General features: G+C 48.8%; 1 protein-coding gene and 1 long non-coding RNA gene across 4 annotated transcripts; one reads left to right on the forward strand and one right to left on the reverse strand.

Annotated features, from left to right (window-relative positions):
- Positions 1-35: 35 nt before the first annotated feature.
- On the reverse strand, positions 36-19568 carry PCIF1 (PDX1 C-terminal inhibiting factor 1). 3 transcript variants are annotated; one of them, XM_029911765.1, is made up of 17 exons: positions 19466-19568; positions 18972-19084; positions 15710-15848; positions 15350-15474; positions 14813-14950; positions 12739-12869; positions 12367-12521; positions 11286-11433; positions 10997-11080; positions 9474-9573; positions 8239-8401; positions 6820-6992; positions 5435-5521; positions 4747-4931; positions 2568-2661; positions 2162-2337; positions 36-1156 (listed from the first exon to the last, which is right to left on the reverse strand). In XM_029911765.1, exons 3-17 carry the CDS (start codon positions 15831-15833, stop codon positions 901-903), a joined length of 2139 nt encoding a protein of 712 aa, XP_029767625.1. In that variant the 5' UTR covers positions 15834-15848; positions 18972-19084; positions 19466-19568; the 3' UTR covers positions 36-900. The 3 variants fall into 3 exon arrangements, with proteins under 3 accessions (XP_029767625.1, XP_026508406.1, XP_029767626.1); XM_026652621.2 differs by having other exon boundaries at positions 18710-19084; XM_029911766.1 differs by lacking the exons at positions 18972-19084; positions 19466-19568 and adding an exon at positions 18673-18758.
- A 133-nt stretch (positions 19569-19701) lies between these two features.
- LOC113406705 lies at positions 19702-20883 on the forward strand. Its single transcript, XR_003369830.1, has 3 exons — positions 19702-20279; positions 20384-20481; positions 20568-20883. It is a non-coding gene; the product is annotated as an uncharacterized LOC113406705 (long non-coding RNA).
- Positions 20884-24452: the final 3569 nt, after the last annotated feature.

Here is a 24452-nt window from a genome sequence, read left to right on the forward strand (position 1 = left end):
GGCCCCACAGATGAGGAATAGCACCGACACCAAGGGGAGCTGTAATGCTGGTTTTTAATGTCCCTAAGAACTAGGAAACAAAAATCAAAAATAGACTTGACTTTGCTTTCTTTGATAAAAGTAATAAAACGGTTAGCGGTGTTAAATTAATCCTTAAAAAACAAAACCCAAGGAGGTTAAATAAAGCCCAGAGGGCTCTGGGTAAAAACCACAACGACTACAAAACAGCTGCAAAGACGTTTTTACACACAAAAAGAAATTCCTTTTCTCTGCGTTTCTTGTCTACGGTAAACAGCTTCGGCAAACACGGAACTCGCACATGTGGAAAGGAAACATGGATGCTACGGAAACAAACCCTGCAGGGAGCACGGTCGCCACGGACAGAACTATTTACACGATGGACACGGAGCTGGGTTATGTGCCCGGCCAGCAGGAAGAGCCTCTGGCCCTTGCCGGCTTTTCTCTTGGAAACGACAGGCTTCAGCCAGCTGCCAGGGACCTTCTAGGCCACAGCTCTGTCAGTCTGTCCGTCCGTCCTTCCTTCATCCGTGCAGCCGTCCCAGCTCCAGCTGCCTCTTCCTCAGAGCTTTAGTGTTTGAAGGGGCTGCAGACTCTTCCTATGACTGCCACGTTTGGCTTCTTTGCCCCTCGTCTAGGGCAGCAGCCCATCTTCTTCCCACGGGGCATAAGGCGAGGGAATCTCCCTCGACTCTGGTGAGGAAAGTGGCCTTGCAGGTTTACAGAGGAAAGCAAGCAGTGTGGAGCTGCCTGAAGAGAGTCCCCCAGGCCTGGCACTACACAGCCAGCAGTCTCTCCACCTGCCACATCAAACCTCCCCTCCTCTGGAGCACTGTTACCTTCGCCCCCTGCTGTCTGTCCCCGCACACTGCCCTCTGCAGATTAATTGGCATTGGTCTCCCGGCTGGTGCTTTGCTCTCCGCCCGTCTCCCGATCTTTATCTGCTGTCGAGGAAGAAGTGGAGGAGGAAGAGGAGGTGGAGGAGGAACTCGTGGAACTGAGGGTCCGTCCCGAGTGCTTATAGGCTGTGACGAGCTCCTGCAGCCGCTCTGGTGTGGGCTCCCACTTGGTGAAGCCTGCGTTGTTTTGTAGGAAGATGATAGCAGTGTTGTGCACGGCTTTGTAGTACATCTCCTCTCTGCAAGGGAAGACAACAGGCGCTCAGTACTCGCTTCGTGGGCCTGTCCAACCAGTCGCTCAGCTGCACCTGGACCCTCCCACACTAATGTCCTCCCCATCTCCTTCCCTTCTGTCGTACTGAGGAACAGCCATTCTCTCTTAAAAGAAAGCCATACCGGTGAGTTAAAATTCAAAGACGCAGCACACAGCCCCTCACTTGGGAGGTATCTGTCCTGACGTGCCAATACAGCTATATAGCTAGGACCCCACTGCGAGCTCTGTGGTGCCCACATGGGGTCAAGAGGCTTCCAAAGGAGAACCTCAGAGAATCAGTGTGTTACTTCCCATGGACACTACAAGGGCTGCTCTGGCTAAGCACATACTGCAGTACCATTAGCTCCTGGGGAACAGGAAGATTGCTAGAAGCTCAACAAGTTAGAGAAGAGGGAACACTGTACAGATCTTGCAGCGTAGCTCCTACTCCAACATACACAGCTGGGAATTCCTACCATCCCAGCTACGAAAAATCATGGTGTCAGACATCCTGGGCCAACCAACTTGCTGCCCACCAAGCAAGCTGTTAGCCTGCCATACAGACGCCAATGGTGAAAACTGGCCCAAGCTTCTGCTTCTTTTTAACTGTTACTGAATGGCAGAGGCAACAGGACATTGACAAGCCCAGAAAGCTACTCTCCTCAGACTGTGTGCTGGCGAGTGGCACATGGCTCTTCTCCACAGTACGATCTGACATACACAGGTCAGAGACATGTCCCTGAGGGAGAGGCTGACGTCAATTTTTAATAGTAGGGAAATATACACAAATATGGTGAGCCTTGATACTGTCTGTTGAGCCCAATCTGAGATGTGCTCGAGGTTCATTTTGGATACGTCACTTCGCTTTTTTCTTAGCCTGTTCCATACCCCTAACCAATGTCACCTCGGAGAAGGGGATTCCTGCCAAGGGCCTCTCTAAAAGCAGTACATCTCAAGAGCATCCCAACCAAGACTTGCGGGAAAGACCTACTTTTTGCAGTTATGCTGAGACCCGCTGCGGTATTCATGATCGAAGGCTGGCAGGATGAGCTGGTGCCGCTTGAACTTGCTCTGCTCCATGCGGGTCAGGGCTGGTGTCGGAGGGTCCCTCCACTCAGGGATGAAGACAATGAAGGAGAGGGGCTCATTGGAGCTCTCCAGCAGTTTCTAATCCACAAGGAAAAGAAAAGAAGAGTCTTATTTTTGATCAAGTAATGACAAGCACGACAGGCTCTGTGAGAAGGAAACGCACCCTTCTCCGAGACCAGCATAAGAGCTGCCCCAGTCCTCAGTGACCTGCTCATCTGTAACCCTGCCATGGGGATGCGGGATAGCAGCAGAGGAGAGAGAGAGGACTGTCCCAGTCCAAGCACAGTGACAGGGATAAGTGAACGTACCTCAAAGTGAGAGACCATGGCATCCATCAGTTCCTCACAGAATGGAGGATTTGCCTCAAAAGAGCCACTTATGGGGAAGAAATCCAGGAATGGGCTGAAGGGAACAAGGGAAAAGATCCCAGTTAGGGAGGACCAACTGTTAATTCAAACATCTTAGAAACCATCAGCATCTGTGAAAGGGCAGCCACATGCAACCTGACTTCCTAGCAGGGCAGGGCCTGCCACATTTACTTCCCCTGTGGCACAAACGGTCACCAAGGAGAGACACTTCACCTGGGAACCTGCAGGCCGACATTCCTTGGCTCCAAGTTCACTATTTTCAATCTCTTGTTTGAGGCTCCCTCTTCCTTCAGAACGAGAGGGGCCTATATTCACAGACCTAACGAACAAGCCAAATCCAGGGCCTGCAACACAGTCCTGTTCATTTCATAGCCAATCCATGCCCATATACCCTCACAACCAGGCCTGGAGTAAATCATAGAAATGTAGGCCTGGAAGGGACCCCAAAAAGTCATCAAATCCAGCCCCCTGTACTGAGGCAGGACCAAGTAAACCTAGACCATCCCTGACAGGTGTTTGTCAAACCTGTTCTTAAAAACCTCCAGTTATGCGAATTCAACAACCTCCCTTGGAAGCCAATTCCAGAGTTTAACTACACTTCGAATTAGAGTGTTTTTCCAAGTATCTAACCTAACTCTCCCTGGCTGCAGATACTTCCTATCCAAGCTCTAGTGGACATGGAGAACAATTGGTCAGCCTCCTCTATAACATTATTCACATCTGTAAAGGGCTGTTCTAAAAAGTCCCCCCTCAGTTGTTTGTTCTCAAGACTAAACAGGCCCAGTTTTTTTTAACCGTTCATCATACAACAGGATTTCTAAAACCTTTTATCATTTTTGTTGCTTCCTCTGGACTCTCTTAAATTTGCCCTCATCTTTCCTAAAGTGCGGTGCCCAGAACTGGGGACAGGACTCCAGTTGAGCCCTCACCAGTGCTGAGCAGAGCGGGACAATTACCTCCTATGTCTTACATACGACACACCTGTTAATACGCCCCAGAAGGATATTAGCCTTTTTCACAACTGCATCACATTCCTGACTCTCATTCAATCTGTGATCCACTATAACCTCCAGAACCTTTTCAGCAGTACTACGAGCTAGCCAGTTATTCCCCATTTTGCAGCCGTGCATTTGATTTTTCCTTCCTAAAAGAAGTACTTTGCACTTGTTTTTACTGAATTTCATCTTGCTGAATTCAGACCAAATCTCCAATTTATCAAGCTCATTTTGAATTCTAATCCTGGCCATCCAAAGTGCTTGCCACCCCTCCCATCTTAGAGTCATCCCCAAATTTTATAAGCACATCTCCATTCCATTATCCAAGTCATTAATGAAAATATTGACTAGTACCAGACCCAGGACTGAATCCTGTGGGAACTCACTAGATACATCCTCCCAGTTTGACAGCGAACCATTGATAACTACTCTTTGAATACAGTCCTTCAACCAGCTGTGCACCCACCTTATAGTAATTCCATCTCTAGACCACATTTCCCTGGTTTGCTTATAAGAATGTCATGTGGGGCCGTGCCAAAAGCCTTACTAAAAATCAACATATATCACGACCCACAACCAGTAGGCCAGTAACCCTGCCAAAGAAGGAAATTAGGTTGGTTTGACATGATTTGTTCTTGACAAATCTATCCTAGCTATTCCTTATTATATATTTGCTATTATCTTCTAATAGCCTAATTTTGACACTATTAATCAAATTGTAAGCAATCTACTGTTCCCAGGTCCTCTTTGTTCTCCTTCTTAAAGATAGGTTCAATGTTTGTCCTTTTCTAGTCCTGTGATACCTCACTTGTCCTCCATGAGTTCTCAAAGATAACTGCTAAAAGTTCTGAGATTGCTTCAGATTAGTTAGCCTTTTCTTTCCGTATTTTGGCTTGTGTTCTTTCCCTCTTGCTGTCCATATTAACTATTTGAATATCTGGTCACCACTAATCTTTTTAGTGACGACTGAAGCAAAATAGCAATGAACAACTCAGCCTTCTTGAGGTCATCAGTTATTAGCTGTCATCAATGAGAACGTAAGTCCAGGATAGAGTTCCCACCCCAGCCAAAAATGCACGCACGTAGGTATACATATGGCAAGGGCAACAGAATGCAAGACTCACCCCCTGGATCCAAAATACCCATCTGTGTCCAGGAAGGCCGAACAGTATTGTTTAAAATAGCAGTTCAGGGGCGAGGCAAAGCATTCAAAACTCACTCCAAAGAGCTTGTGGAGGGCTTCAAAGACATGCACCGGGAGTGCCCCCTGCAGGCCAGTTCCTTCATACAGACCAACACCAAACATCATCTGAGGAGAGCAAACCCCCTGTGAGTGATTCCCGTAAGAGCTGAGCGCCACCATTGCTTCCCTCTCACTGCACTCTGACCCAGGGCCACATACCCCATTCCACCAGGCTGACAGCACCCCTTCTTTGCCCCACACTCTCAAGTCTCCAGAACAGTCAAGACTGCCCTCTAGACACTTCGTCCAACTGGGCCCCACCATCACACATCTCCAATCACCACACATTCCTTCCTAGGAAGCTCCCCTCACCTGGAACTCAGGTTCATTTGGTAAATGTGTGCATTTCTCCAAGCTTGAGGGCTAATGTCAAGACAACGTGATAGTTCCCCAGCGTAGCACCCTACCCTAAAATCTCAGAGAAAACCCTGTTTTAGCCCAACTTTGCTCCATTTCTGGATCGATTGTTCACAGTTTTCTGCTGGGTCTCCCAGAGCACTGCTCACAGTGTCAGTATTACAATTCCACCAGAGCTGCCTGCTGCCCAAAAGCTGAGAAGGAACCAGTACCTGATATCTACGGAGAAGGCACCAAACCCTGGGCAGAAACCTCTCACAGCCAGAGTCGTCAATGCAACTGTACCGATAGAGAAGCCACTGGAAGAGAAACCCAGGTAATTAAAAATAGCAGTAAAGGAAGCAGGAGAGTTAGAGAGCCACAGGATGCTGACTGAAGTTATAAGGAATCAGAGATGGTGGATGCTAGTACAATCCCATCCATTGAGCGAAGCAGACACTGAGGTGATGGGAGAGGTAGAGACGTTAGAGAGCTTTGTAGCATTTTTCAGGAACTCCTACTTTTAATGTGGCACACTGCAGGCTAGACAGTAGAGGGAACTTACTTTTCACCACAGACCCCACATCCAGAGTGGGGCTTGCTGTGGGGTGGGCATGTGACACAAATCGGGACCCTGGGGGCCTACTAACACCACTCTTCAGATAAGCTTCCCAACAGACGGTAGGAGCTGTCCTGACTTCAGCAGGTATTATTATTTAACACTCCTGTTGCAGTAGCAGCTAGAGGCTTCCGCCAGGTCAGGGGTCCACTGCGCTAGGCACTGGACAAACATGTAACGAAGAGCCGGCCCCGCTCCATGGAGCTCATTGTTTTTAAGATTCTTTTCTCCCTCAGGGCATGGACTGTCCCTCATTATACATTTGTGCAGGCCGATCATCTCTAATCAGACTACTGGTCCGTCGAGTCCAGCACAGGCGGCCAATAGCTGATGCTTCAAAGGCAAAAAGCTAATGAGGCACCTGGCCAACTGAGCAAAGTTGCTCATATGGGGAGGGCGATTCCTTTCGGACCCCACCACTGATCAGCTAACACCCTGAAACAGGTGAACTTGTGATTTTAGTTTGCATTATTACATGTTAGTGGTCATAAAATGACCTAGCCATGGTCCTTCACTCGGGGACCAGTAATGACACGTTTCACAGGATGCCTACACGTGGAGGAATTGCTGCCTGTTATTGGCTCTAAATACACTGCACACTACGTTTTAATGGATGGCCTTTTAACGAGTGGCCTAAGACTGAAGGGCTGGGTAACAGCAGGCAATGATCAGTTTTCACTTAGACCCTTCAGCATTCTGAGCCCGTAGGCCAGTCCATAAATACTTCATTGTTTGTATAGTTCCTTGTCATACACTGAGGCCTGCTTTGGCCTCTACATTCTTCCCCCCACTCCCCGCTGGATCTCTGAATTCTCAAACTCTCTCTCTCAAAGTCAAGCAACCACCACTGGGCAGAATTCCCCTGGCAGTGTGGAAAGAGACCATGCTGTTTCAGAGTCCCTCTCAGAAGGCAAGGAGAAGGCAGACCGCTCCCATTAAAAGGCAATTCACAAGGGTGAGTGTTTCTCTTGCTCAGCAGGATTGAAGTACAGCCCTTACCAGCTTGCTGAAGTAGTTGCGGCTCACTTTCACCATCTCCCCCTTGTACCGAACACATGCCACATTGTTCTCCACGTGCATTTCTACATTGGGGACTGGTGGGGAAGGGATGGCCAGTCTCACTGGGTAACAGTATACAAGCCGGTCCTGGACCTCTGGTGCTTCTACCTCGGCTATGTGGGAGACAGAGAAAGACAGTCACATTAGAACCCAAGCACACTAAGGGGACAGGCCCCACCTCCACCCCAAAGACAGGAGTGATGGGTCTGGAGCGACGGCAGTAGGCCCCACTCCAAACACATAAGGAGACAGGACTGGGGTGGCCACATCACAGGTCAACCAGGCAGTCCACTCAGGCACCCAGTTAAGAGCTGAACCTGCAGCTTACTTTAAACACTTGTTGGCCAAGTGAAGCAAGACCCTACACTCACCTCAATGGCACTCCTCTGGCTGTAACACAATAACTCTAGACCAGGGGTCGACAACGTTCGGCACGCGGCTCGCCAGGGTGCTTACCCTGGTGAGCCGCATGCCGAACGTTGCCGACCCCTGCTCTAGACACTGTAGCCAATCAATCCCAAGATTTCAGGGAATGTTCTGGGCATCCATAGACACAAAGCTATGGCTTTTGATGTAAACTGGAACACTAGACAAGCCAGATTAAGAGGAAAATCAAGGCCCCCAGGCTGGTGCTGCAAGAAGAATCTCTCTATTGCCCCCTGCTGATGCCTACGCAGATCAGCAACAGCTGCTTAAATTTGCTGTGGGGCCCAGGGAAGATTGTAACCTGGAGTCTAAGGCCATGTCTACACTAACACTTATGTCAGCAAAAAACTTATTGCTCAGGGGTGGGGAAAAAAACAAAAACAAACTCCATACACGAGTGACTTGGCAGGAGAGCATGTCCCGCCAGCATCGCTACTGTCACTCATTGGGAGTAGTTTAATTATCCCGTCGGCATACAGCGGCTACACGGGAGACCCCACAGCAGTGCACCTGCAGCGGTACAGCTGTGCCGCTTGTAAGATCACTAGTGTAGACATAGCCTAACAGAAATAAGATAGCAGGTTTGTAAGGGAGGAAGTAGGGACCAGGAGGAGGGGATGGAGAAATCGTGGGGCGGGAAGCAGAGATCTGGGAGGCATTAGAGGATACTGGCCATCTAGTCTTCAAGATGCAGGTGGAAGGTGGCGGGGAAGGAAGGAGAACCAGACAATGCTCTCCTACTGTGCTATTGTCACTTGAGCTACCACTGGACCCACCAGGTCTACCCTAATCAAACATGGCCCCTAGGATTCAGAAAGCACACCGCCCCGCACTACAACAAGTTGCATTTGAATAGGACAGGCTAGGTTGCATTCCATCATTCTGTTGTCATGTGCTGCGCTGTACTGTGCCTCTTCAGAGCTTGCTGCCTACCAGATATATTGTGCTCCTTGAGGATGGCAAGATGCTTTTCCCGGATCCGCTTGACATACTCGAGCGATATGTGGTAAATCTTACTGCAGATGCCTTCAACAGAGTCCTTGGCTGCAGCAGACACATGGGGCCCACATTGCTTACGTAAGTGCTCTAGGCGGTCCTGCAGGGTCAGAGAGAGAGAGAGGCCCTTACACACCACAATCACCAACTCTCCATCAGCCTTTCACCAAATTCACAAGGGCTTCTAACAAGGTGTCTCAGACTCACAGATTGTACCCATTCTTGGCCCCGTGCGGTGTGTGGGGGGTGCCCCTTTCAGTGAGACAGCCCTTCTCCCGGGGGTCCACTCTCTCTCGGGGTTACGCCCCCCCCACAAGGCTCTCTCCTCTGTAAGGATAAGGCCTTTGTCTGCAGCCATATTAGGAGAGCAGCAGCCATTAGCCAAGAAGCAGAAAGTCACATCTTCACATTCCATCTAAATTGCATCAAATCAATGTAATATTGGACTGTTAAGAAGGCTCCTGTCCTAATAGTACCCACCATCACCAGATAAAGAAACAGATCTTAAGATGGTTAAAGAAAACTTTGTTTGATAGTGTTCTGTCGGGCAAGAAATCACTTAACAGTTGTGATTGTAAAATCTATACTTTATTGTTTTGCCTTTTGGTCCCTATTTCTCTGGTTTAATCTGTATGGTCTCTGTCTGGTTCTTTGATATGTTAGGATTGGTTAGAAAATTGTTTAGTAATATTTTAGTAAAATGAGCAACTCCAGGACACAGCCCCAAGATCAGCTGCCAGACCTCAACAGGCTGCCAACCACCACACCATGCAGAAGCTGGAGTCCCCTAGATTGCCTGATCCTGACTGGCCATCATCTGCCTTATTGGGAGTGGTGAGCATTGTCTGCGTAGCGTGTGCATTCTGTTTTGGTGATTGTTAATAAATAGAGGTTAAGCAGGATATTACCGTGTAAGGCTCTTTCACTGGTAAAAGACCCCGCAAACCCACAGAGTGCAGGGTTACACCAGAGCCCTAGGAACAGGGTAAGGGTGGGTGCCCCTAGAGTATGTGAGTAACAGAGAATTTTGTGCAGGTAACACTTCTATCTCACAAAGCAGCTGTAAGTGAGAAGACAACCACAAACTATCCAACGAGGGGCTTTTCCTTGCCCTCTACCTTTTCTTCAATTCAGTGCATTCAGTTGTACCGAGCTGGAAAGGGGATACTGACCATGTAGTCCTCCTTAGAGGCTGAATGGTCCCGTCGCAGCCAGCTGAAGGTGTCCTCCACATTCCATTTCACAACTTTCCTACTGTCTGGTGATGCACTCCTGCACACAATGGGGAAATAGGAATTTACCCCACAGCTGCTGTGACATGTCCCTTCCCAACACAGGCCCCCCTATCAGTGGGGGAAATGTGGAAGCCGTGTCTTCCGCAATGCAGTGCCCTCTCACTGCCACCCAGGATTCCTGTGGGCAGTTTCTCAGATGCCTGCCTGATCAGGACCTGCCATGCTGTCTCCAAGACAATGTAGATGGCTGCTCTCCTCTCTGCAACAGGAGAGGTAAGTAAAGGAATTGTCCTAACTGACTAATGGTCCTTTCATCTCCAAAGGTGTCCACTACTGGAAGCGTCAAGGGAAGGCATAAAATCCTCCACTCCCCAATGAACTAAAATTAAAACTGAATCAATGGAAGCTGCAACCTTCTACCACAGGGGTCCCCAACGTGGTGCCCGCGGGCGCCATGGCACCCGCTGGGGCATCTAAGTGCACCAGCGTACTGGCCGGCGGACAAGCATCCGCCGAAATGCCGCCGAGAAGCAGCGTCATCCAGAGGTGTCGCCGCCAAAATGCCGCCGATTTTCGGCGGCATTTCGGCGGTGATGCCTCTGGATGACGCTGCTTCTTGGTGGCATTTCGGCGGCAACGCCTATTGATGTTGCCGCTTGTCAGCGGCATTTCAGCGGATGCTCATCTGCCGCCATGGTCCTCTGTGGCTCGTCTGGCACCCGCCAGACGAAAAAGGTTGGGGACCCCTGTTCTATGATGTCTGGACTGGACTATCTGTATAGGGTTTAAATTTTGAGCTCCTTGGGGCAGGGCTCTGCCTTGCTTCAGCCACCAATGCTGCTCAATGAAAAGTAATATGGCATCTCACTGTGCCATTCTGTACCTCAGCCAGGAATTTGTTCTTTCTTCCTGATCCTGAAGGATCTTTAGCTCTTATCATTTTTAACCTAACTTGTGCACATACTATCCTCATTAATAGAAAGCCTAGCAAAAATAAAGGATTGACCTATTTGTCGCAATACTATCCTGTAATGGAGAGTTCCACAGAGCATCCACACGCTGTGTAATATTACCTTTTATCCATTTTAAATTGGTTGCCTTTTCCTACCATAGGTGCCTACTGTTCTTGTCTTATCACAAGGATACACAGCACCCAGTTGGCCTTCTCTGTGCCAGGCATTTCACAGATTCTCACTATCTCCTCGTCTTCTTTCCAATCTCAATAGCATAAATCTTTCCAAACTCATGCCCTACTGATCTGCTCCCCCACAGGATGCTGCCGATCATTTTCATTGCCTTTCTTGGGGGTCTTTTCTAGTCCTGCTTTGTTCTTACTGAGAAGAGGTGACCAATACTGAGAAGAATTCAAGGTGGGGATGCAACTGCCACTTCTAGAAAGGCTTTAGAATGTTCTCTGCTCTCAGAAGCTGATAATACAAACTGCAAGAGACAATCCCAACCTGGATTCAATAAGCCGTTTCGCAGCCTCGGCATATTTGAATAGCAGTCGCTTGGCTTCCTCACGGAACTTGATTCGGGATAATCTGAAACAAATACAAATACACACATCACAGTCAGCTCCCAGTTACCACGCCAAGCAGGGAGCATCAGGGCCAGCTCCCACCCTTCATTCAAGCTTGCTGCTTCTCCACTGGGGAAAGTGAAACTCAGCGTAAAGAATCCCCTAGGAAAACCCCTAGAATGCCCCAAGAACAGAAACCCCACAGGTGCACTTTGCTTGAGCAGTACCTGATGGGAATGTCATTCATGATTTCTCTGAACATGGAAGGAGAGACTACTGGCTCACAGTTGCTTGGTAACAGAGGGTCTGTCCCTTTATCCACTACCTTCCGCTCCAACATCCAGCGATTAAATGATTCCCGTGGAGGGTCAATCCCTAGAGGAAAAGAAAAAAAGTTTGCTTATTACTATTTAATATTAGTATTATGGTTAGGGCCCTACCAAATTCACAGCCATGAAAAACGCGTCACAGACTGTCAAATCTGGTCTTCCCCCAATGAAATCTAGTCTTTTGTGTACTTTTACCCTATACTATACAGATTTCACGTGGGAGACCAGCATTTCTCAAATTGGGGGAGCTGACCCAAAAGGGTGTTGTGGGGGGGGGGGGGGTGCCGCAGGGTTATTTTAGTGGGGTTGCGGTATTGCCACCCTTACTTCTGCACTGCTTTCAGAGCTGGGTGGCTGGCGACGGCGGCTGTTGGCCGGGCACCCAGCTCTGAAGACAGCACCCCAACAGCAGCAGCGCAGAAGCAAGGGTGGCAATACCACAACATGCCATCCTTACTTCTGCCTTCAGAGCTGGGCTCCTGGCCAGCTGCCACCGCTCTCGTGCTGCCCAGCTCTGAAGGCAGCGCCGCCGCCAGCAGCAGCACAGAAGTAAGGGTAGCAGTACCGCAACCCCCCAACAATAACCTTGCGACCGCCCCCACAACTCCTTTTTGGGTCAGGACCCCTACAATTACAACGCACTGAAATTTCAGATTTAAATAGCAGAAATCATGAAATTTTGATTTTTAAAATCCTATGGCCATGAAATCGACCAAAACGGACCATGAATTTGGTAGAGCCCTAATTATGGCACTGCCCAGATGCTTGGATCAGGGTCTCATCCTGCTGCATGCAAGCTCTGCTTGAGGAGTCTACAATCTTATGCTCTTTGACAAAATTTTAGAGAGCCACATAAGGAAGGCAAAGAACAGGGAAGAGGAGAGACAGACTAGAGGGGCAGATGAAGATGAGACAGAAGGAAGGAAAGCAAGGCACTGCAGTGGTAGGGAGAAAGAGAGAGAGAGACACAAGAATTTACCCTCTCGCTGCTGGCAGAGCTCCCGGTAATGCTGCCGCAGCTTCAGTATGAGCTGGGATCGAAGCAGCTCCACCTCGGGGTGCAGAGGCAGCACTTCAGAGGGTGCCCTCTGCTTAATCACTGCATTTGTTTGGATATCCAGGTCCCAGTATACTCTGCGGCACAAGCAACGGTCGTCAGGATGGTCAGATATTTAACCAATTGTCTCCCCTTAAAGAAGTCACCTTGGGACGTACCAGCAGTCAGAAGACTGAACCACCCAGCCTTCCCCAACCTGGAGCCTGCCAAGTTCCCCTTCACAGGCATGGGGGAAGTCTGCTGTCCCCAACTTGGTAACAAGGAAAGAGCAGAAGCAAAGAGGAGACAACTCACTCAGTTGGTCGTAAAAGAGCTGCCTGTTGTTTATCTTCGGGTGTAATACCACACAACTTTAAAATAGGGGTTCCTGGAATACTGGGAGAACTGGGGACTGGCTGGGCAGTAGGGGTCCCTGGAACATCCACCTGAGAGCGAGAAATGCCAGTCATTACCCTAGAAAGTAAGGCACTGGGGCACCATGCCGATTATCCCCCAAATCACTCCCTCAACACTGCAGAACTCAGGATGCCCAGCTGATTGCTAGAGACAGAGTATGTTCACGTTGCCTCTGGCATACACAAATATGGGCACCTACATTACCCCATTGTTCAGTCATAGCCCATTTCCCAGCACAGAGGCACACACAATTCCCTCACCGCCACAAGTACAATAACTATTGGGTATAGGTCTGAGTCTGATTTTCCTGTTCTTTGGGTGCCAGGCGACATGGGGCTGAGTTACTAGACAGTAACTGGGGCTGTCCTCTGACCTTGAACAGTTCAGGTGACTCTTTGAGATCAAGTTCCAGGCCCCCTTGATTTCTGTTTCTAATACAAGTCTCACACATGGAAGGAAGGGACACACAGTGAAGACAGTGCCTTTGTATAGAGATTCCTTTAGGATTACTTACTCTGTGCCACTCTAGGAATTCAGGCTAATGAGGCTTAAATATCTTTTCCTGTCACAGCGCAGCGACCACCACTTTGTAAAACTCTTCTGAACAGAAACATTAACTCTTAACATCAGCAACAACTGAACATCTTTCATTTGAACACAATTATCTCAACGCTTACCTTCAGCTTATCCTCCCATCGTATTCCTATCCTTACTCCTCCCATTTACTCAATCCTCAGAGAATGTTGCAATTCACAGAGATTCACTCACAGATTCTTGGCTGTAAAGTCCTCCAGGACACCTCCCTAACATGTTTTCTTTCACAGCCCAGTCACCATCTCACAAAAACAACAGCTAGGAAGAATCTTCTCTTTGCCAACTGGTTTGTGCTTGCTAATGCTCCCAGAGTCAGCTGCTGCAGTTTTGATCAACAGCAGCAAGATTTGTGTGCTCTCTCTCTCACCTTGGCCTGTGCTTTTCAGCCCTCATCACCTCCCTCAAATGAATGCCTCACTCTCTTTGGGACACAGCCTCCCGCCTCCCATCTGCTGTGCACTATGGAATCGGATATTTTTGGCCTTTCATTACTGGAAGCACCTTTCAGTTGACTTCCTGGTTTGGTAGGAGTGGTTACTTTCAGGCTGGTTTGACAGGAGACCTTCCCTTTAGAGGCACAGCATGCAAGGCCAGAAACAACCACCAGATCATCCAGTCTGACCACCTGTATATCGCAGGCCACCAATACCAGTCAGCACCTGCACACTAACCCAGCAACCAAAATTTGATTAAAGTATCACAGCCCACAGGAGACCAGACTGTTCTGTGCACGGGGAAAGAATAGGAGGGAACTAGGGGCACAAGTGCCCCAGGCCTCTGCAATGGCATAGAAATGATTAAGTGAGATATATCCAGATAATCCTGGCAAGTGACCCACACCCACATGTTTCAGAAAAAGGCGAACTACCCCTCCCTCCCCCAGATCACTGCCAACATGACTAGAGGGAAAATTCCTTCCCAATGCCACATATGGTGATCAGTTAGATCCGGAGCATGCCCCTTTCAGGCTCAGCAGGCTGATACACAAGGCTCTGCCCACTTGCTGCACTGCACTTAGACACATTCTCTGTAGTATGAGACAGTCAGAAATTTGGAGTCATCCTGTCACCTTAATCCCTTTTGTAGGCGTTTCTCTGCTCCCCAGGCATTCCGCAGCCTTAGCCCAGTGCAGCCTGCCTCAGTTCCACTCCCTTTTCCCTCAGCAACCCAGGTTTTTCCTCAATATTCAAAATGTGTCACCACAGAATCTTCAGTTCTTGTAGGAGCTTCCATGAGTAACTCAGCTCTGTCATCTGCTGGCCAATTCTTTAGTAGCCACCCTCCTTCTGTCTAATCTTAAACTATATTTGACATTAATTCTAGTGTTTAGTCCAACCTGGATGTGCTTAAGGACACCTTACAGAGAACTAGGACACACCTTAGCTTTCTTCACGCTGTTACCACTGGGCTGAACTTCCTCAGAGAGTCTCCGCTTCCTTGGCTTGCTCTCCGGAGTGGTTTCCAACACTCCTCCTTCCGCAGGCATTGGAGCAGCATTCAATCCCAGAGGATCCGACTAAGAGGATAGTTACAACAAGAATCAATAGTTCACAAGCCTTCCACAACTCCAACTGGAGAGAACAAACTCTCGTCTTCCCCATTTCATTGCCCCAATCTCTCAAGTGGAGAGAAACTGGGGCATTATAGGTTGACACATGAAGAGAGTAGGTAATTCCAGCAGTGTCCCCACCCCAAAAAGAGAAATGCCTAGCCAAGGCCAGATAAGACACTTGTAGCAGGGTAAGCTGCTTCCCCACAGTGTCCTGCCAGTACCAGACACCTTCATCCCAAGAGAGGAGCAGACCCTCAGAAGAGGAGCTCTCTCTCTATAATCCCACTCCAACAGGAGTGCCATATAAATCCCAGTAGGGCATCCCCGCATCACTATGACCACCTGAGGCAAACAGTTACTCACAATGACATCGTGCTGTCCCAGGACAGGCATCTCCCACAGTGACTGGTTGGTGAAACGGTTGAAGTAGTAAGGGCGATTCTCCCGTTTACTCCAGCACTTCTCCCAGCCAGCCTGCACCAGCTCATCTAGGAGAGAGGAAAAGTATCAGCACAAGAGCAGCCCTGGACAGCAACCCTGCTGCTCCAGTCCCCATCACTGTCACAGCACATGCTAAACTAGGGGTGGGAAGGGGGAAATATCATCCCAAAATCCCCTCTACCACTCCGAGAGGCTCCTTACCCTAAACTTTCCCCTCTCCCTCTCTGCTGCCACAGGGCTCCAGAATCATATGCCTGACCCCCTAAACAGCAGAACAAGTACCTGGCAGGTCCTGCACCAGTCGGATGGGTTTCGGGGAGCTGGGCTGGTTCTGGTTAGAGGTACCAGGTGAGTGACTCATCAGAGAAGCTTCCTCCCCAGGGCTGCCGTGATTCTCATTGGCCATTTCTCAGCACATGCACTAGAGAAAATATACACAAACAGCACATCAAAATATGATTTGTGCAAGGCTGGCCCTGTGCCCAGAGCCAGTTCAACAGCTTAGCTCTAGCAATACAATCCTGTATCAGCAACAACAGAGGGCTTGAAACGGGGTGGGGAGCACCTGACTCCAAGGCAGAAAGCTGTTACAGATGGCTGTTAACCTAATTACACACTGATTAATAGGAACTTTTAACTCTGAACAGCACACAAGAGGGGAATCACTTAGCAGTATTAAAAAACACACAACTTACAACTAGACATCAGAAAGGTCAAGTGTCTGATACCCTACTGGCCTACCTGGAAGAGAAACCACTTCTCACCTGAGAACATATGCAGCCCTCCCCCATCTCAACCATACCAGGAACAGAGTGCACCCTCATCTGCTCCCGTAATCTTTATGAGATAGCATTGGCTTAAAACAATACATACACACACAAACTTTGTTAGCTTTAAACTTGAGGCATCTATTAAACATTCAAGTACTACATAAAATAACTCCAGTGCTCTTAGAAAGACAACCAGTGAGATCCACAAGCAAACACAGGCTGGGAGGCAAGAACTCCTTGGTCCTGTCACTGACTTGCTCCAGGGCTTTGAACAAGCTACCACACCTCTCTGTACTTCAATTTCTTGAGCTGCAAAATGGGGGTGACACTCCTATCTCTCTCCACAAAAGGGAACATGGAGGTTAATTAGGTCATACTGCTAAAGCATCCTGTAAGTATTATTAAATGTTGTCAGTTGGAGAGACAGGCTCTTCTCAGTCAACCCTCCCTGTGAAGCTATCAAAACACTTGTCCTGGGTCAAGTATCAGAGATGGCTTCTCTATCAAACCTAAACATGCTGGCTCTACAGTGAAGCAAGGAAAAAGGGATGAATGTTAAGGAGTTTTCAGCAGTTACCCCAGTTTTTCCAACTCCAACTGGGCAGGTGCCTTTGTATTTCACCACCCTTCTGTCCCCCCACAATTCAGTATCTAAGACAGTGGCACCTCTTTGCCATTAAAGAAGTTTATTTAAGTGGCACTAATATAAAATAATAGTGCAAAGTGGCCATGCTCTCATCTTTCATCTATAGAGACCCATGTTAAAATCCTGGGTCACGTGATAAATCTGGTGGTCTACTCCCTTCCTGCACATTTCACAACAGGCAGTACGTTCAGCAGAAGTGGAATAGAAGGAAGTTCTACGAATCAGGAATGAGCACTGGCTGCCTGTAACTACAAAAGGAGAATGTGTTGCAGGTCAGAACTGAAGTGTATTGGTAGGCATGCCTGGCGGGGGAGGTGCCACAAAGAGGGAACCACCCTCCTTCCTTCTCCCAGTAAAGGCAATATAGTGGGTTAATGGAAGTGTGCAGGTCTTCTAGAAGTCTTGATTCTCCAGAGCCAGGCAAGAGACGAGCCCACAGCTGAAAGGCTGTATATTATCCGAGAGCACCTATTAGCCTGCTCCACAACATACAAATATTTAGACCCTTCAGCAAGTGGAGAAGTTATATTAATTTTGCATATCTGTGCTATGTTTCCTCCACTCTAACCCCAGGGTGACTTCTACAGTCATCCTAGCCAGGAGTGAGCAGAGGCTGCAAAACTAGCTCAATCATTTTGCAGGAAAAAGGCAACAGCTCAGCCCCACGCTAAAGTCACGTTTATGCACCAGACCATAGCTGGAATCTGTGTTTCACAGGGCTCCGGCCTCACAAGCTTCATTACATAGTCCATTAATCACCCATCTTGTCTGACTTTTAAAAGCTTTTAATCCTTCCTCTTTAGAAAAATATGTAAAAGACCCAAGCCCATGCTTATTCAATATGATTGCTGGTGTGTCCTCCGTTATAGATTGTGTGCATTATACTTAAATGTAGTGGGGTAAGGCCCAAAATAAACCAGGTGTGTACTTCAAGAAGCTACAGCTATTTACAGGCTACAAAGTGTTAAATAAAATGACAGAAGTTGGTGCAAGGTTTGATATGTGGCGTATATAATAATATTTAGCTAATGCTTTTCATCCATAGAGTTTAAAGCACTTAACAAATGAAGTGCCATCTCCATTTACAGACAGGAAAATGGAAGCAGAGAGAGTGATTCTTCCCAACTCACTGAAGAAAGTGTGGCTGAGTAGACTATAAACCCAGGTCCCTTATACCCAGTCCCCTTCTCTCTCCAGTGGGCCATGCTGATGGGAATATTTGGAGGAGCAGTTTGGCCTGTATCTCACCAATGCTTGGACTTAAAATGGATCCAAAATAACCATTATATATTGGTTATGTTATCAGTGTTGTGTACAGTACTTTACAGACATAAGATCTGGTCCCTGCCCCAAAGAGCTTATAACCTGGAAGTGGTAACTACCAAACAGAGTACAGTAAGGTGGAAGAAGACACACAGCAAGGGAGTACAGCCAGAAGGAGCATGATTTGTTCCACTTCATCAATAGGGGATTTTACATGTTTCGCTCTATAATCAGACAGAAGGACGGATGCAGCCATTAGGAATTAGCAGCAGAGGGGGGAGAAATTTTGAAGATAGTTCCTGTCATCCCCAAGGCAGGGCTGCTCGCTGGGGCTGGCAAAGTTGAACACCATCACAACTCATTTCTGCACTGCTTTTGGGTGTCAGTCTGGCAGCACAGCCTAGGGAACTGTAATTGCTCAACACCAGAGTGTATCCATCCTAGCCCCCGGGCTATTTCTATTGAGAATGACACTGACAAACTAATGATTTGGTTGTTGTTTTTAATGGGTAACACATGGGAAGGTCACTGGTAAGAAGCAGAAGGACGCACTTGTGTTAACTCACATGAACATCAAACAGAAATGACACGAGCCTAACGTACAGTCTGAGAGAGCCCGTGGCAGCCAGAGGCAGTGCGCGCCGGGAGCGCGGCCGGGGCAGGGTCAGGCAGAGCCGGGCACTTGGGCTGCGGAGGCGGCGGCGATCCCCGGAGGCGGAGGCAGCAGGCTGGAGATCCCGCGATCGGAGGCGCCGTCCCTTGCCGGCCGGGAGACGCGGAACAGCAGGGCCCGGCTCCCCGCTGCCGAGCGGCGTCCAGCCGGGCCGGGGTCGCGGAGCTCCGTGGGCGCCGCCGAGCTACTTACAATTGCGGGTTGGGTCGCGGGCCTCGCTCGCCTCTCCGGCCAGGCCGTGCGCTGCGCGGGGCTGCGGCCGCATCTTCACAGCGGGCGGGGGCGCGCCTGGCCCGCGGCGGGCGCTACGGGGCGAGAACAGGCCGCATTAGTGCCCGCCCGCCCCTGCCCCTGCCCCTGCCCCGCGCCGGGGCCCGCGGCCTGCTCACGCGCCCGCGCTCGCTGCCCGCCTCCCGGAGTGCGCAGGCGCGGGGACGCGGTCCCGCTCCGTCCCCGTGCGCGCTCCCGGGCCCCAGGCCGCGGCGGCAGAGGGAGCCCGCGGCCGGGCCCCGCGCGGACAGCGGCGGCCGGGAGCAGGGCGCGCAGGGCTCTAAGATGGCGGCCGAGGACCCGGGGCCGCCTCCCCCTCAGCCGCGCGGGTCCCTCACCCCCCCTCCCGGCGGCCTGGCCCCGCCCCGCCTCATCTCCCGGGGCGCGGCCCCTGCCCACCCGGGCGCGGCCGGTACCTGCGTGGGAGGTCAGGGGCTGGGGGCACCGGGGAGCGCTCCGCTTCCTGCTACCGTCCCGCCTCCGCCGCGCCCTCCCCTCCGCCGCCATCTTGTATCGGGACCCGGAGCAGCCAGTGCGCAGCCGCTGGGCCGCCCCGCCCCGGGTACTGCGCAGGCGCCGCTGTCGAACTCAGACACTGCGCAGGCGTGACTCTCTCCACGCCCCAGCCTCAGGCAATGCGCATGGGTAGAAGCTAGACTCGCTCTTCAGGTGCCAACAATACGCATGCGCTAATCCAGCAGCGCCCTGTTGCCTTCCTGGCGCCATCTTTAGTGTGGCCTTATTGGAACTCCTGGGAGGCTCCTCCCCTCTGGGCGGGGCCAGGCACGGAGGCCGGCTGGGGGGCGGAGCTCTAGTCCCCAGGACCAGTGCTTCTATATCCTGGGAAATTTCCCAAACTCTGGGAATTTTTGAGTAAAATGTTTCAACTTGGGAAATTGGGAATTTTCATTCAACACCTAAATAATCCTGGGAAAATTTCATAAAAAGTCAAAGACTCCAAATCTCAAAAATCCTGGGAAGTTTTCATAAAAAGTAAAATATTTGCGCTTCTTTTAAATTTCCCTCAAAATGCGTTCTTCGATTGGTGAATATCTGTCATGTGATTTTCATAATCGGGCCATGCCGCTCTCCTATTGGTGGTGCTTCAATGGACTATATCATGATGGCACAAGAGAAGTGACAAGTGCGCACATGCACTGGAAACAAACCAACCTCAGCAACAGTTGGCTGGCAGGTAATGAGGCGATGGTTATCAAATTTATCTTCTAGGTAAGGTTTCTTCCAGTAATTAAATATATTGCAATACTTACTGATTATGATTAGTTTCTTGATCTGTCATTAAATCCCTAAAATTTTGTATTTCGTGCTTTCAGTTGCACAGAGAATGTGGACCAGAGCATTCGGCGGTTCATAAATTTGTAACAGCACCTTCCTCCAGGCAAATATTAAATATCTTCGCCTACTGTGTTAGGTAATAATATATAATATGTTCCCTTCTTTGATTTAAATATAAATTGAAATATACATTATACTAATTATCGCATTCCATTATTTCAGAGATCTCTTTCCATTTTTTATCTAACATAAAAAATGACTAAAGGGACCAGTACGGCTGGTGAGAAGAGGAAGAGGACTGCAGGAGTAGACAAAGATCCGTCCACGTTGAAACGAAAACAACGGGATAGCACCCCCGACAGAGTATTGAAGACTCGGGGTGAACTTCCACCAAAGAGAAGCCATCTACTTTCAAAAAAGCCTTTCAAGACTCGTGGCTTCAAGAAGGTAAATACAAAGACTGGCTGCAGAAAGTAGAAAACAATCGTTTTTTAGCTTATTGCAAATGTTGTGATGTAAAAATCCAGGCAGGTACTAGTGCAGGGGCCGGCAACGTTCGGCACGCGGCTCGCCAAGGTAAGCACCCTAGCGGGCCGGGCCAGTTTATTTATCCGCTGACGCGGCAGGTTCGGCCGATCGCGGCCCCCACTGGCCGCGGTTCGCCGTCCCGGGCCAATGGGGGCTGCGGGAAGCCGCGGCCAGCACATCCCTCGGCCCGCGCCGCTTCCCGCCGCCCCCATTGGCCCGGGACGGCGAACCGCGGCCAGTGGGGGCCGCGATCGGCCGAACCTGCCGCGTCAGCAGGTAAATAAACTGGCCCGGCCCGCTAGGGTGCTTATCCTGGAGAGCCGCATGCCGAACGTTGCCGACCCCTGTACCAGTGAGTTAGATAAGCATGCTAATGGTAAAAAACATAAACAAAAGGTTAAGACAGTATCTAATACAAAGAAAATTGATGATATGTTTAATAAACAAGATTGTGAAATTAAAAAAGCACAAAAATTTGAAGAGCAAGTTAAAAATGCAGAGATTAGAATGGCCTGTTACTTTGCTAAACACAATGTCAGTATTCAGTCTGTAGAACACTTGACTGAAGTAGTTACAAAATGTTTCCCTGATTCCAAAATTGCTGAGGCTGTAACATTAAAGAAAGATAAATGTACTGCTATAATTAGCAATGTTTTGGTGCAAACTGAGACTGAGGAACTTGTAGAAAAATTGAAAGTTAATGAATTTAGATTATTCAGGTCAATTCATGTTTGCAAATATATCTGAACTGGCTAAAACAGGTTTTCACATTACCGCATTCAAATGCAGCATGTGAAAGATTTTTTTCCATGGTAACTGACATAAAAACCACAACAAGAAACTGTATGACAACCAAACACTCAATTCTAGTGTAGTTATAAGGTCAGCTTGGAAAGCAAAGCAAGAGAAATATTTTAATTTTGTAATTACTATTAAGCACTTGTACTTACATTGTAAAAATATGTACAGGAAAAATGATAGTGATAAAACTAGTAAAAATATTAATGATGGTAATGATGTTCCTAGTGACGACTCAGACCATGAGTCAGAAAATGGATAAAACTCAGAGATAATAATAATAAGGAAAATTATATGAAAGAGTGTTATTTGTTCTGTTTGCTTTTTTATCTTATTTTATAATCATATGTTTACTTTTTATTTTTTCAAAGTAACTTTGATGTACAGTACACTGTAGGGCACATGCTGTACTTATTAATACTTTTGTTTTTAAAATAGTGAAATTTGTGTAAAATACATTGTTTTCTATCATTTCAATCCTACTCCTCATGTGTTAAATATTTTATTTACTGTATAAGTAACAAGTTTAAAATTGAAAAACACGTTTATATGTATAAAAATTATAATAAATGTGAAATATCTTGAACAAATAAGAAGAATTTGGATATAATATATATTATATAGTTATTAAAAACACACACATTACGTTCCTTTGAGATTTTGAAATAAAAAACTTTATCTGGGAATTTTTCACCAGATTTGGGATATTTTTAGCGCTAGGTTGGGAAAAGTTGGCATCACGATATAGAAGCACTGCCCAGGACTCCTGGGTTCTCCTCTGGGCTAGTGATTCGTAGAGTCGAAGGTTGCAAGCGCCATTGGGTCATGGAGCCTGATCCCTGTGCCCCTGCATGGCACATGGGAACTTGTGCGTACCTGGGGCTTGGCCTGGGTGGGACACGAGGCTGGATGCAGCGGTGAGAGGCTCCACAGCAGGGACCCACTGGAGCCTCCCCCATCTGCCCATCCCTGCCACGGTGTCATGCTCCACAGCAGGGAGTCATCAGAGCCTTCCCCCTCTGTCCATCCCTGCCACGGTGTCAGGCTCTGGCAGCAGAATGCTATGCTGCCAACACTAGCAGTGCAGCCATGGGAGGTGCTGCATGGGTGTGCAGAGAGCCGTGTAGGGATGTATACACTAGGGTTCAAGCATGTAGGGTGCTCTACTTGCCCAAGCTAAGCCTCACTGTTCACACTGCCATTTATAGCATTTATTGATAGCCATGCTAGCTGGGCGTGCAGTGTAGACATACCTTAAAGCATCTTCCAGAAAGGCCTCTAGTCTGGCTCTGAAGGTGTCAAGAAGTGGAGAATCCTGCACTTCCCTTAGTAGTTTGTGGCAAACTGTCCTGCAGTGGCTCAAGAGTGTGAGTACTAAGCTCAGGGCAGACTGTTCCCAACCAGCGATCAAGTGCAAACTCCTCGGGCTCCGTAACAGCCTAACCAGAGCATCACAGCGTCTCCGTGGGCACTCTGGTCTGTCTCGCCACCCAGGGGACCCTGCCTTTGTGACACGGTCCCTTACATTGAGTATCCCAGCAACGTTTGGGTTCAAGGACCAGTCACTTACCCAGGTCAATTGTACTTTAGATCTCACACCACAGACAATGCTTGTAGTCAATACTATAATAACCCATCTAAAGATTTATTAACTAGGAAAAGGAAACAGGAGTTATTTACAAGGTTAAAGCAGGCAAACACACACCAATCTCAAGCTTCAAAAATAACAGGAACTTCTACAATAAGCAAGCTCTAGATGTCCTTTAGGGCTAACCCAAGCAAAGCACTGGGAATTTTTTGCTTATGCCTAGAAATCTTGTCCCCACAGTCCAAGCAGCATAAAGATACTGTTCCTCCTTGTCAGGGGTTTTTATTCCCTTTTCCACTTCTGCTTTGAACTGCAAGCTCAGTTGATGGGAGGAATTCACTTGCAAGCGGGGCTTAAGTTCTCAACAATTATTTACTGGAGCCCCATGGGGGGGGGAGGGGGCCTCACATTGGGGCTGAAGCCCTGAGCCCCAGCACGCACTGCAGGGCTGAGGCCACAAGCCCTGGGGCCTTCTGCAGGCTGAAACCCTGTGGGAGGTGCCAGGGCTCCTGGGAGTTTGAAACTATTTACCAGAGCTCCTGCTGCAGTGGGCTCCCGCTGAATTTAAGCCGTGCTTGCAAGAGGGGAGAGTAAACAGCAAACTCTGTATCCTCGCTAACATTCCACTTCAGTCCATCTGGTGTTGCTAGAGTGACCAGATGTCCTGATTTTATAGGGACAGTCCCGATATTTGGGGCTCTCTTATATAGGCACCTATTACCCCCCACCACCCGTCCCGATTTTTCACACTTTCTGTCTGGTCACCCTAGGTGTTGCTGGGCCTTCCCTGTCGGGCAGGGCATAACATCTCTTGGAGACCAGCATTTCACACTGGTTCATGTCCCTCTCCTACCTGGAGAGTTACAGTTACAACGGCTTACAATGCAAATGCTCAAGCATTACCTTACAGTATGGGATACAGATGCTACATGTGAGATTAATGCCCCAGCCTTCAATAGACTAAACTCTCAACACGTTCCTATACTTCCTATTTTAACATTACTAACACCCAGGCGGGCCGGACTGGCTCCAGCTAGGTGTCTGTCAGGGTTCAGTTGAGGGATGGGGACCTTGGCCTGAGCTGGCACCTGTCTGCCAGTGTCACAGTTTGTTCCAGTGGTTAATCCCCCTCACTGTTAAATACCTGTGACTTATTTCTAAATTGAATTTGCCTAGCTTTATCTCCCGGCCCC

The sequence above is a fragment of the Terrapene carolina genome, unplaced genomic scaffold, assembly GCF_002925995.2.
Source record: "Terrapene carolina triunguis isolate 2854851 unplaced genomic scaffold, T_m_triunguis-2.0 Scaffold130, whole genome shotgun sequence".
NCBI lineage: Eukaryota > Metazoa > Chordata > Testudines > Emydidae > Terrapene > Terrapene triunguis.